Here is a 13362-nt window from a genome sequence, read left to right on the forward strand (position 1 = left end):
TTCCCTCTAGGCCTCGCCCAAAGTCATTCAAAGCCATAAAGATCCTCAGCAGGGTGCACAGAGGCCTGCAGAGGCTCTAATGATGGCATTTCTCAGGGTTTCAATACAACTTTAAAGAAAAATGGAAATGCATCTGAAAATGTTTGAGGTGGTTTTTTTGAAAAGCACAAACTCCCTACTGTCCTGCGGATGATATGTGCTGCAGGTTGTTATCAGTGAAAAATGATGTCAAACAATATGCAATGAGTATGAAATATCTAAGACTGGAGACTGATTGTGAAAGATCAAAGGCTTGCCTTGTTGTAGTTTCTAAATCTCTCGCAGATTGGACTACATGGAGATCCCAAACTTAAACTGTAAATAATATACTTGGAGTATGAAGTTTGTTTTAGTTTCTGTGCCACATGCAGCCCAATTGGATCTCGAGTGATATTACAGCATTAATAAAAAAAATGTTCACTTTCTTTTAGTGTAAAGAAGTACATTCTGGAAACGTTCACACTTAATGAACCATCCATTTACAAAATGGATGATGAACAGCCTCGGATATCTTAAGAAAAAAATAAGAGCAATTTCCACAATATGTCTCAGTTTTTACACAGTCATACTCATTGGAATGAAATACTACTGTCATAAATCAAAGAAATGTGTCTGCACGGCTCCGCGGCTTAACCATCTACTCTACACAGTGGTGTGGCACACAGGTAGTGTGTGTGACAGGGACAAGGCTGTGACACTTAATGATTCAGACACAGGACTCTCATTCATTTAAAGGACGTATTTGGGATATATTCTAATTATTCTTATGACCTACAACACAATGCTTCCTAATGTACAACATATTGAAAAGTTCTACAGTTAATCAAATAACTAAGACCACCCTCATGCTTTTTTTTTTTTTCAAATGCTTCAACTATCTCATGGTCTGATAGATGCTTCAGAGAACCCCTTTAATATTAAAACCACTCAAAATGCCTTATGAAAGATAATATTTTAGCACTGGCATGTGAATGACTGCTGTATACTCATGTTTTAAAGTACACACAATATTTTTGTCCAATTTTGGTTTGTTATATAGTTTTTTCTTTTGTTTTTGTTTTTTAAATTCTGAAGTGGCTGCATCCAACAATTACTGCCATATTTGTTAACTATGTGTTCAATTTTCAGTATAACAGGGCAAAATCGTCCCATAGGAGAAGACAAACACAGTTTTTGGTTTTTTTTTGGACACTTGAATTTGTCATTGGTCCCACATGGATGAATTACATTAATCTGTTATTCTTTGAAGCTTACTTTGCTGTTTTTTTTTAAATTACTATTCAACACGTACCACATACAATTTTAATACTGACTAGATACATGGAAATTTTGACTCATCCACGCCCTAATTTTAATAATATTTAATTATGCAGAATAAGTCAGCAGTATCCACCAGTCTATCACTGAACTAGGGCTGGGCTACATGCGTATGAATTATACAGCATTATATTATTTTTCTTGACATCTTGACATCTGCTGCTTTATCATTCACTGTTCATAATTTCCTATCACTTGGTCATCAGCCTTTACTTGTTCCAGATTGAATATAGTAATTAGCAAAACAAGTCTGAAACCCATCCCCGCTGTCTTCCGTGTTCCCTCCAGTGCGACTGCGATCAGACCGTCTGTCTCTCGTAGAGGAGTGCATCGCCCACTGCTCTACAGCTTACAAGCAGTCCACCACTCTGCTCAATCTGGCCTCACTCCTCAGAGTTTCAGGTACTTGCAGACACGCATGCACACTCACACGTGATCAGGCACTCTAACTCTAAATTTTATCAAGCTAAAATGTGTTTGACTATAATTTTCAATAAACCAGATCGAGGCAGTTTTCCAGCATAAGAAAAATCCATCTTCATAAGAGGTTTATTTATGTGTGCTTATGGCTTGCAAGCACGCAAACACACAGTACTGTGCAAACGTTCTCAGCCAGGTCTACTATCTTTATATTTTGCTAACATGAAACAAAATTGTTTTGTATTTTTTAAGTGGTCCTGAGTAATTGTTCCCCATGATTTATGAGGAGCTTTCAGAGTTATTTTTTTGGACATGGGCTGCTTTTTCACTCATTTTTAGTGCAGTATTTGTACCTGATCATTTTCAGAGGAAAGTTTTTTTTTTTTTTTTTGTTTGTTTGATAAGTCACTTAACAGTGATCCATTAATCATTGAAGCATAAAAAGGTGCCTCCCTCAAAGGATGAACCAGTGTTTTACAGACAACTTAGCGAAGAGCCCATTTCAAGTTGTATCTTTAGGCTATTTCTTTAGTTTAGTCAAAGATAACACAGTTTGACAGGTATAAAAATAGTCTTCTTTCACCAATAAGATGATTCCCAAAGAGTATTCATCAAAACCCTGACCTAGCTCAGTGTGGTGTGCCGTGGATCATTAGAAAATTTGAGGTAACTGGACAAGTGGACGAGAAAAGAAGAGTGGTAGGCCAAAAACACCCCACCAAGTGAGGAGTATCAGAGGTATGCCAAATTACAAAAGACACTGAAATGAAAGTCAGCTGTTTGATTAAGTGATGAATAATAATTTGACATTTTTAGTTAGTCGTTATGCGGGGAGGATGTCGGGGAGAGGTACTACAGTGAGTGTCTGGAGCCATCTGTAAAACATGGTGGAGACTAGCATGGTTTGGGTCTGCTGTGTTCTCACAATTTATGGAATTCTGAAAAGTGTCGTCAGATTTTGATCCACCGTGCAGTAAAATCTAGAAACCATCTGATTAGTACAGCTTTATTTGTCAGCATGACAATGATCCCAAACACTGCCATTGTAGTAAAAGAATACCTGGATTAAAAAAACAACACAAAGCAATAAAAACACAATGCAACACTATCTGTTATGGATCGACTTACCTAGAGCAGAGCCCTCAACATTATTGAAGGTTGATGGTCAGTGTGGAATTATAAACAAAAGTCAGCCAACAGCCAAGAAAGAGCTTTGGGTGTTCTTTAAGAAGCCTGGAAAACTATTCCTGAAGACTGCTTGGAGAAAAAATTATAAATCTGTCTAACAGAGACGTTGTCGAAACAAATATTTACTTTCAAACTCGTTAGAATTGTATACACTCTGTTTTTGCCTTACATCTATGTCTGTATATTTCAATAAACCACTGCTTCTATTCAACATTTTCCTGGCAAAGTAAAAAGAAATGAAGGGTTGCTCAAGAGTTTTGCAAAGCATTGTATGTATACTGAACGAGCAAACAGACTTACCTTGTGAGCTCTCAAAGCTGCCTTTTTTTTCTGCTGTCAGGCATTATGCAGTTTGACAGTAAGAGACAGATTCTGTACAAGGCCATAAGGTCTGTATGTCAGCATTTGAAACTTTGTCAAGAGGCCTGCTGCTGCCTTGGAAAGGCAGCCTATTTATACGTTTTAAGTTTACCTGAAGAAGTCTTGATTTTGTTTTGTGGTAATTTTGTCTCCAATGTAGTCTCAACAGTGCATTCACTGTTCAATGAGTTGTTTATGAGACTGGCACGACAGCTGATCTACAGAGACTCTGTTCTCTTTTTTTTAATCCCATTATACTGGAATTGGCTGCAGTTAGAGTGTGATCACAGAGAATTCTCAGTGAATAGCAGCTAAAAAGCTAACATAAATATTTATACCTTCTTATAGACGTGGCCAAATTTGTTTAGAAATTGGAATTTTGGTAAATGTAGTATTGACTGTATGCCTAAATTAAGATGAAACATGAATTTTTTTTATTTTTTATGGTTTTTTTTTTTTTTTTTTTTTACAGGGTTAAAAAAAAGAAACTATTTTGCTAATATATGCTGATTGGTTAAAGATACATGACAGGACAAAATCCGTTTATGACACCCTTTTCTAAACTATAACTATGGGGAGGGCAATTAAGTCAAAACAGAAACCTAGTAGAATATGTAAGTGTGACAAGCAGCTAGTTGTGGAGGTTTAAGGTGACAGAAATGCTTCTCATTTGGTGCATGAAATCAAAAGGCCAAGTGGCTCAGAATGGTTTGTGGCCTGATACTTACAGAAGGTGTTCTGCTATAGTCAAAACCCTGAACATTCAGTTTAATTCATTTTTGCACAGTTTTATTTGTACGGCACCAGCTCACAACAGCAGTCACCTCAAAGCTTGTATAAGGTAAAACACCGAAAATACTAGAGAGAAAACCTCAGTAAATAGACACCTTATGATGAAGCACTTGGCGATGGTAGGAAGAAAGAACTCCATTTTATCAAAAAGAAAACTGCAGATAACTGTTTTTATATATCTGTTTTTTATATTAATAATTTTTGTTGTTTTTTATATATATATTATATCTATATATATATTTTTTTATATCTCATGAACCCATTTTTAGGCTACAGTCTCATAGATCGTAGCCCTGGATCAACAGGCAAAACCCCCTGTGAAAGTGGAAGTTGCAAGATTGAGATTTCTACTTAAAACTTCTCTCCTTCTAAGATGTTCAGTTGTTGTGCCTGTCTTAGCTACTGTCTAGGCACCCCTTAGTCAGTCTCTTTGAAGCTGTTTATTGTCTCATGCTGGTTGAAAGTCTTGCAAAATATAAAAGCATTGATCTGTCTTTTAATGTTGACATAAACTTGTAGGGGGTATTCATCTTAATGACGTCTTTTTTACTTCAAAGTTGTCAGACTCATGTTTTGTAATTTGTAATATCTGCAAGACTTTGGCTATTATCCACATGATACTAATAGTAGAACTGAAGTTGTCGAAGAGCTATGCCTAAAGACTGAGCCAAAGGACAGACTTCAGTCCAATTATTTTGCATAACCTAGCACGTCTTTGACTGCTAATGAATGTGCAGTAGGTGCGAGAAAATGGGAAATGAAATGGAGTTTATTCTCAGTGCACATTGCAAATCCTTCCATGTGAAACGCAGCACTTAAAGCAACAAACTACAGTCACAAATCAAACAAGGTTAATGTACTACGTTTCAGCAAAGAGGTTTAATTTCCTTAAGATTTTCACTCTTCCTCTATACGTTCTCTCAAGTCGTCTGACTCTACACTGTCCTTCATCCCGTCATGTTTAAATTCCTCAGGAATTACCACGTTTACAGACTCTCGACTCGAAAAATCCTTGTGCAGTGTATTTGCAGTAATACCAAAAGCAATTTAATTCTTTATGTTTTTGTGGTATTTTTCATTTCTCCTGCATGTTTGTCAGACCGCTGAGCTGTATTTTTAGCGAATGTGGCAACACGGTAATGGAATCCATTTTATGCACAAGATGTGACATGCCGACTTCAGTGCTTTCAAATCTTTTTTTTTTTTCTTTTTTTTTTGAAAGAGAACTACAAGAAAAAAACATGAATAGTAGAAGCTTGTATACTTTGACCATTTTAGTTCCAACCCCCACTTTTCCAATGCTGAAAAAGTGAAAACCAAGATGTCCTTTTTCTGCACAAACTGCACAAACTTTACCTCTGCCTCTGTGCCCGTGTTTACTGTTCATCTTTTAAGAATATAAGATAGATAGACAGACACAAAAAAGAGTCAGTCTTTCATGCTTCTTCCCTATTTTGTCTTCTGTCTCTTGGATTCATGGTCCTGTCGTTTCTCTCTGAGGCCTGTCACCAGCTAAAGGAAACCTGCTAACTGGTCTTGTGGCATTTCTGTGTCTTTGCTGCTCACATTCTGTCAGCAGGAAACCCTCGCTGTGTGGTTTCAGAAAGGGCGGAAAAAAAGAGGCAAAGGGAGATGAGAAGAGCAATAAACAAATTTTTAAATAAATAAATGCAGGAGGGAGGCTTTTGAAGGGTGCGTAGCTCTGGGGCTCTGTGGTGAATATTTAATGCAGGTATCACCAGCACGCCGGTTAAAAACCCTTAGGGTTCGGTTCCTGCCCCTGCAAAAAAGTAATCCATGAATCATTTCATTTTATGGCATAGAGGTGCAAACGTTGTTTATGTATGAAGTAATCGCTAATTATAATATTCCAAATGTAGCAAATTTTTCCGACTTGGGTAGATGATTGTTATAATCCACTGTAGGGTTAGATTAAACTACACACGCTCCTATTTGTCCTCTTTCGCACATTTTCATTAGAGTCTTTGGTTGGACCATCAAGGACAGGTAAAGGTTTCAATTGGATTTCCAAGATGTCTGATTTTTAGATCAACTTGAAATAAATGCCAGGGAATGTTTTGATTTAAAGAAAAAAAAAATGGTGGAAAAGAGCACAGGGTGAACAAAGATGTGCCGCCACACACATACACAAACCTTGTCTATATTGAGGTCTTGACAGCTTTTGAAGATGCCATTTCACCAGTCACCCTGAAAATATTTGACAAACACCTCTTTCCCTTCACAGTAAACACAGCATTTCTGTCATCACACGCACACACGCATGCACGTACACACGCACAAACAAACAGCCACCGACCAATTCAGTGCCATCACATTTCTTCATCTCAACGCCAGTTCTTTGATCTTCAGCGCACAGGTTTATTCAGAAGTTGTTCCTGACCATGCCTCTTTTGATCGTCCCATCCTCTGCCTTTTGTTTATAGAGCTTACACACAGATCAAAGGTTGTCCTGAGCTGCCACATGAATGTTAACACCGCGCTCAATCTCACGAACACTGAGATATCAAACTCTGATTTCCTTTTAGCGCGGTGGTAATTTTACTGTTATTTCGTACCCTGTTTTGGAGATGAACAGAAATGGCAATAATCTCATTTGTGGTAGACAATTATTATGTAGTCTCAAGCCCTGACTGCAGTGCGGCTAATATTTGAGGATATTCTTTTTTCAACCTAGAGCCTGTGTGTGAGTCTGCTCACAGAGGGAAATTTAATATGAAATTCATTGAGACAGATACTGTATGTAATATGCAGCCTTATGAGATTTGCGGTTTAGTTTTTGAATGTTGACATTTGTCAGGATTAAGAAAACAAATTCAAAAGACTTTTAAAAAAAATCCATTTGTACTCATTTAAATGAATATCTGTGTTTGCATGCCTAGGGGAAGATGAAGCAATGAGAAAAGGCAAAGTGCTGACCCTGCTTGCAGAGCAAGCTCTGCAATGTCTGGACTTCAAGGCGTCGTACATCCACTGTCAGGACCTCATGGCTGCAGGTAACTGTGAAGCTGTGCTCAGACCAGTAGAGGCTTTAGGGAAACTATAATATATGTGATATGTAAGTAGGATTTAAGTAAAATGACCACTGAAATATGAGAGAAATGTTTTACCTCATTGTTGATAACTGGTATCACTCTTAGACGGGGGCGTTAATTACTTTGCATGTTAAAACCTTACTAAAAAGAAGCCTTTTTTAATATTATTAAGCTTGTTACAACTCTCATGCAGTATAACAAGAACAGAAGAAGACTGACAGGCAATAGCATTTAGCAAAATCCATTGAGGTTGATGAACAATGGAAAAAGACAGAAGTCTTCAGAGAAAAAAGGGATTATTAATGATATTTAAATGATAACAATGGGCATTGACTGGCATCAAACGGGTGTCCTGGTTTTAAATACCTGGGTGGTGTATTGACTGTGATATCAAAGTATACTGACATCCAGTCAAATGAGCTACAGTGCTTAACAAATTTAAAGAGAGTATTAAAGTGCTTCCACATACAGGTGGATTAACCATTACAGACACATAAAAATGGTTTTGGTAATTACCAATGCTATTAATTTAATGGAGTTGTGTCATAAAACCTTTATTTGGTGGTGGTCTAAAAAATGGCTATAGGTTCAAACATTGGAAGTCAACTGAACTCCCACACTGCACACTCCCTCAGCATCTCTGAACAAAGCTGGTCCCACTTGCAGTTCTCGCATCAGAATATGAAAAATATTTTTATATATGAACGTCTTTAGGATCAACCACCTCCATCAGAGTTTTTGATGCCTCTGATGACACTACAAGTCAAATAAGGTTTCAGTTGATTATTATTTCTGCCACAATCAGTCTTATTTTGTTTATGCCATCTTAATTAGTTGTACTCAGGACACCTAAGTTTATGAATGCGATAACTCGAGAAAGAGACGATGTAGGAACTTTAAATTGATACCATAGGTGCATCTACTAAAAATCTTGGATGAGTTTGAATCTCTGTGGCCTTGACCTGAAGTTCAGAGTACGTTTTCTGAAAATCTTATAACGTCAGAACAAGGTAACTTAGGATTTTGAAATTTATACTGTAGGTGTGTCTGCTAGGGAGGCTAAGGGGTAGTGTACAAGGCCGCTATTTTCCTTTAAACTCCTGCTCTGACCACCTGTAACATGCACGATTTCACCACAGACCTTGCGCAGAGAGCAAACTTCTACTTTTAAACTGATCCAAGTTTAATGTGTGAAATCATAAGAGAGCTGGATGTCCAAGCATGTCCAGTTTTCAAGTCTGAAGGCAGTGTGTTAAGCTAAGAGACAGAAAGGTCGAGCGATCATCATTTTTCTCAACACTGAGACAATGGGGGTGGGGATGTCTTGTTTGATGCTGTAATATTTTCCACCACAGAAAAATTAAGTCCAAGGGGGAAAAAAACAACTTAAATTTCACTGTGTTGTTCTACAGTCCTGAGTAATGGGAGAGTGCTTAGATGAGAAAAAAGGTGTCTTAGAGAGAGAGAGGGTGTAATCAGATAAGCAACAGTATTCTCTCTCTATGAACACAGCAGGAATAATTGAATCTGTTTGTAAAAACGAAGTCAAGGCGGCGTGTTGGTTTCTGGCTATGATGAAGCTGGAACAAATGTAGCTCAGCTGTTATAATGTTTCAGGCTGATATTTTCTTCAAGGAGAAGTGTGCAAAAGTAAAGATTTAAGTATTTGTTAATGTCCCAAGGGCTTTTAAAGTTACTCTTTCCTGGCTCGTTATACAGGGTGGGCCATTTATATGGATACACCGTAATAAAATGGGAATGTTTGGTGATATTAAAGTCCTGTTTGTGGCACATTAGTATATGTGAGGGGACAAACTCCTCAAGATGGGTGGTGATCATGGTGGCCATTTAGAAGTCAGCCATCTTGGATACAACTTTTGTTTTTTCAATAGGAAGAGGACCATGTGACACATCAAAGTTAATGGTAATGTCACAAGAAAAACAATGGTGTGCTTCGTTTCAATGCAACTTTATTCTTTCATGAGTTATTCACAAGTTTCTGACCACTTATAAAATGTGTCCAATGTGCGGCTCATTGTGTTGGATTGTCAATGCAACCCTCTTCTCCCACTCTTCACACACTGATAGCAACACCGCCATTCAGCTGGCCCACGACGACCAATCCACTTTCCAGGAAACTGTTCATCTAGGAATGCTCGGACCTGGCACCCATAATGTGGTGGTGCACCATCTTGCTGGAAAAACTCAGGGAACGTGCCAGCTTCAGTGCATACAGAGGGAAACACATCATCATGTAGCAATTTCAAATATCCAGTGGCCTTGAGGTTTCCATTGATGAAGAATGGACCCACTATTGTTGTACCCCATGTACCACACCAAACCATCACTTTTGTTGTTCCAACAGTCTTGGAGGGATCCATCCAATGTGGGTTAGTGTCAGACCAATAGTGGTGGTTTTGTTTGTTAACTTCACCATTCACATAAAAGTTTGCCTCATCACTGAACAAAATCTTCTGCGTGAACTGAGGGTCCTGTTCCAATTTTCGTTTTGCCCATTCTGCAAATTCTGTGCGCTGATCTGGGTCATCCTCGTTGAGATGCTGCAGTAGCTGGAGTTTGTAAGGGTGCCATTTGTGAGTAGCTAATATCTGCAGAAGGAATGTTCGACTAATGCCACTCTCCAGTCACATGCGGCAAGTGCTACGCTGTGGGCTCTTGCTGAATGAAGCTAGGACAGCCACTGATGTTTCTTAATCAGTGACAGTTTTCTTGCGTCCAAATTTTGGCAAATCCAACACTGAACCACTTTCACGAAACTTAGCAAGCAGTTTGCTAACTGTAGCATGAGAGATGGGTGGTCTCGTAGGGTATCTTGCATTGAAATCTGCTGCAATGACCTGGTTACTGCGTTCACCAGATATCAACACAATTTCGATCTGCTCCTCACGTGTTAACCTCTTTGACATGTCAATGGCTGTGAACAAAGAGAGACTTGTGAATAACTCATGAAAGAATAAAGTTACGTTGAAACCAAGCACACCATTGTTTTTCTTGTGACATTACCAATAAGTTTGATGTGTCACATGGCCCTCTTCCTATTGAAAAAAACAAAAGTTGTATCCAAGATGGCCGACTTCTAAATGGCCACCATGGTCACCAACCATCTTGAGGAGTTTGTCCCCTCACATATACTAATGTGCCACAAACAGGACTTTAATATCACCAACCATTCCCATGTTATTACGGTGTATCCATATAAATGGCCCACCCTGTACTTTTTAGATTCTGTTCTTTGCTTTAATGTTCTGGATATTCGCGGATTATTTTACAATATGCATTTTGTGTTTGATGCTTTGTCATTATGTCTTGATTGGACTTGATCTTGTAGTTACATTCTCTTTTTGTTTCCCTCCAGGTTACAGTCCAGCATGGGAGGTGTGCAGTCTGCTCGGTCAATGTGACGGTTATGGAGACCTGGAGGCCCGGCAAGAACTGTTAGCCTTCTCTCTCACACACTGCCCCCCTGACAGCATCCACGGCCTCCTGGCCGCCTCCAGTGACCTACAAACTCAGGTAAACCAGCCAGGCGGTTTATTAACAGCATTGTTATATCGTTTTCATGTTTGGCTGCTGCTGTCATTTTGTTTGCCCTTTCATGTGTGTCCAAAATGAAAATGGTTTGTATAGTGAGCTTTTGAAGCAAATACGTGCAAGAAGAGAATTTGTGATGGTGGGAAAGTTGAAGGCTTCCAAGAATGAAAATTGAAATAACCAGTGGTAGAGCAAAGTGGGCGCATATGACAGTAGTGAGACACTACAGCTGCTAATGGGAGTGAAGGGGGAAATATACAAGAGGGTTACGAGCAAACCACAGGTTGGTTGTCCAGTATTAACAAGCAGTTACTGTAGCAACAAAAATATGAGAACAAGTCCTTTAATTTAAATATGGGGCTGGATATACGTTAGCATAAGCATAGCATAAGCTGAACAGACATCTTTTTAAGATTTAGGTAAGATGTGTGAGTAGCTTTTCAAACGCGTTCAGAGGAATATCGTTGCCATTACTACTAAAAGAATTTACTGTTGACTTCATGTGTTTGTGCCTTTAAAGGGGCGGCTTTGCTATGGTGACAAAGCAGGTAGAGGTGATACGTAAACACATTTTTTGTATTAGCCAGTTTAAAAAAAGACGTTTGATAGAACCAGCAGTAAAATTAGGACTGCTAAGGAAGTTTTTAAATGATCAATGTAGACAACAATAAAAGTGCCTCCCAAGCCTGTGAGTCAAGGACCTTTAAGATAAATAAGATAATTAGACCTTAGTATACATATACAGTATACAAACGTTAAATCACCAATCACATGGAAGCAACTCTGTGCTTTTAGTCATGTAGACACGGTCATGACTTCTTGAAGTCCAAACAGAGCGTCAGAATGAGGGAAGATGATTTAAGTGACTTTGAATGTGGCATGGTTGTTGGTTGGTCTGAGTGTTTCAGAAACTGCTGATCTACTGGGATTTACAAAGAATGGTCTGAAAAAGAGAAAATATTCAGTGAGCAGCAGTGCTGTGACAAAAATACCTTGTTTGTGCCAGAGATGAGAGGAGAATGGCCTGACTTGATAGGAAGGCCAACAGTAACTCACTGTACCACTGGTTACAACCAAGGGATCCAGAAGAACGGATCTCTGAACGGACAACACGCCAAAGATGGGCTACAACAACAGAAGAGCATTACAGGTGTCACTCCTGTCAGCTAGGAACAGGAAAGAGAGGCTACAATTTGCACAGCTCACCAAAATAGAACAACAGAAGATTGGAAAAAGATTGCCTGGTCTATTGTGCTGCAACATTCAGATAGGAGGATCAGAATTTGGGTAACTGACAAGAAAGCATGGATCCATCCTGCCTTATATTTTTGGCATACTTCTTGACTTTTTAGTCTGAACACGCTTATCCCTTTATGACTACAGTGTACCAGTCTTATAGTTACTTTCCGCATGACAGCACACCATGTTGAAAAGCTTAAATCATCTCAAATATGGAGGAAACCGAATTTGTTATTTCTGGCAAAATAGCTCTAATCTCTTGTTTTCCTCCTCCCTCTATCCTGCAGGTGTTGTACCAGGCTGTTAACTATCAAATGGAGCCTGTAAATACAGAGACCGGACGAGAAGTTGACGAGACAGACTCTTTAAAGGTAAATGTAATTTTTTTCCTTACAACCCCCTCATTCTGTTTTCCATCACATGCATGTTCTTGTTTGAACTGCCTCCTCTATCCCTGTGTGGGTTTGTTTCTGTCCTGTTCAGTTTGTGTGTTTTCCTGCCGCTCCATATTTGATGAGGTGTAAATCTAGTGTTACGGTCCTCAGCTCCCTTGTTTTATTTATGCCTTCCTTTCTCCTCCCCTTCAGCACTGCCAGCTTTATGATGCCTTGAGTGGGTGTTAATGTTTCATGACTTGCATTTCATCCCCCTTTGTGTGCAAATAGGTGCTCATTTGAAGCTGTCTGTTATCATTTTATTATTGTATTGATGTCCCTCACTTGTATATGTTTAAGCTGCCCAAATGTGTTCTGTGTGTGCACCGTGGGCATGTATTTATGCAGCTTTCGGTGTAGGTGTATGTACTGAATAGCTGGTTTTTATTATATCTTTTTATCATGCGTATATGTTTTCTTCATTTCATGCTCTTACCCTTAATCCCTTGCTAAATAAAGTATTGATGAAAGGCACTAAATGATTTGGCTCCAGCCCACTGGATCTCCCAAGATGGCTTTGTAAAGATTTTCAAATGTATAGAAAACAGCACTTTATTGAATTTTGTGGTGTACTTATTAATGTACATTACATTGCAAAAGGATTGCAACTTTCATTTCCAAATATTAAATGTTAAAGATTTTTGTGGAAGAGGAAGCTCTCAGAGAAGATTAATAACTAAATACTGACGCTGCTTTGAGAGGGGTAGTTCAGAAGACCAACAGAACACAAATACCACAATTGTGACTTAACTGTGACAGCTTCTTTGACTACCTTACTCTGTTCAAAGTCAACAAAATAGACCACTTCTGAAGCACTCTATCTATATCTGAAAAATGTGGGTTAGGTGGCAGATGCTCCGTTTCACCAGCTAATAAAAAGTGGAGATACTAAGAAGTCCAAAACAGTTTTGTTTGGTTTCTATAAGCATGGAAGGATATAGAAAGGCTGGGATATGGAAGCAAATTAG

At 38.7% G+C, this 13362-nt stretch overlaps 1 protein-coding gene across 4 annotated transcripts in view; it reads left to right on the forward strand.

Moving 5' to 3' along the window:
• nbas (NBAS subunit of NRZ tethering complex) overlaps positions 1-13362 on the forward strand; it is a gene marked incomplete at its 5' end in the record, with an annotated part of 182930 nt that overhangs the window by 65405 nt on the left and 104163 nt on the right. For all 4 annotated transcript variants that reach the window (XR_014271223.1, XR_014271224.1, XM_082505113.1 and 1 more), the window contains 4 exons: positions 1645-1758; positions 7017-7130; positions 10546-10703; positions 12248-12331. Coding sequence is in view for 2 of the 4 variants with exons in the window: in XM_082505113.1 (XP_082361239.1) it covers positions 1645-1758; positions 7017-7130; positions 10546-10703; positions 12248-12331 (470 nt within the window). The remainder of the gene's footprint in view (positions 1-1644; positions 1759-7016; positions 7131-10545; positions 10704-12247; positions 12332-13362) is intronic.

The sequence above is a fragment of the Aulonocara stuartgranti genome (genome assembly GCF_965226115.1).
Source record: "Aulonocara stuartgranti genome assembly, chromosome: 15".
In the NCBI taxonomy this organism is placed as follows: domain Eukaryota; kingdom Metazoa; phylum Chordata; class Actinopteri; order Cichliformes; family Cichlidae; genus Aulonocara; species Aulonocara stuartgranti.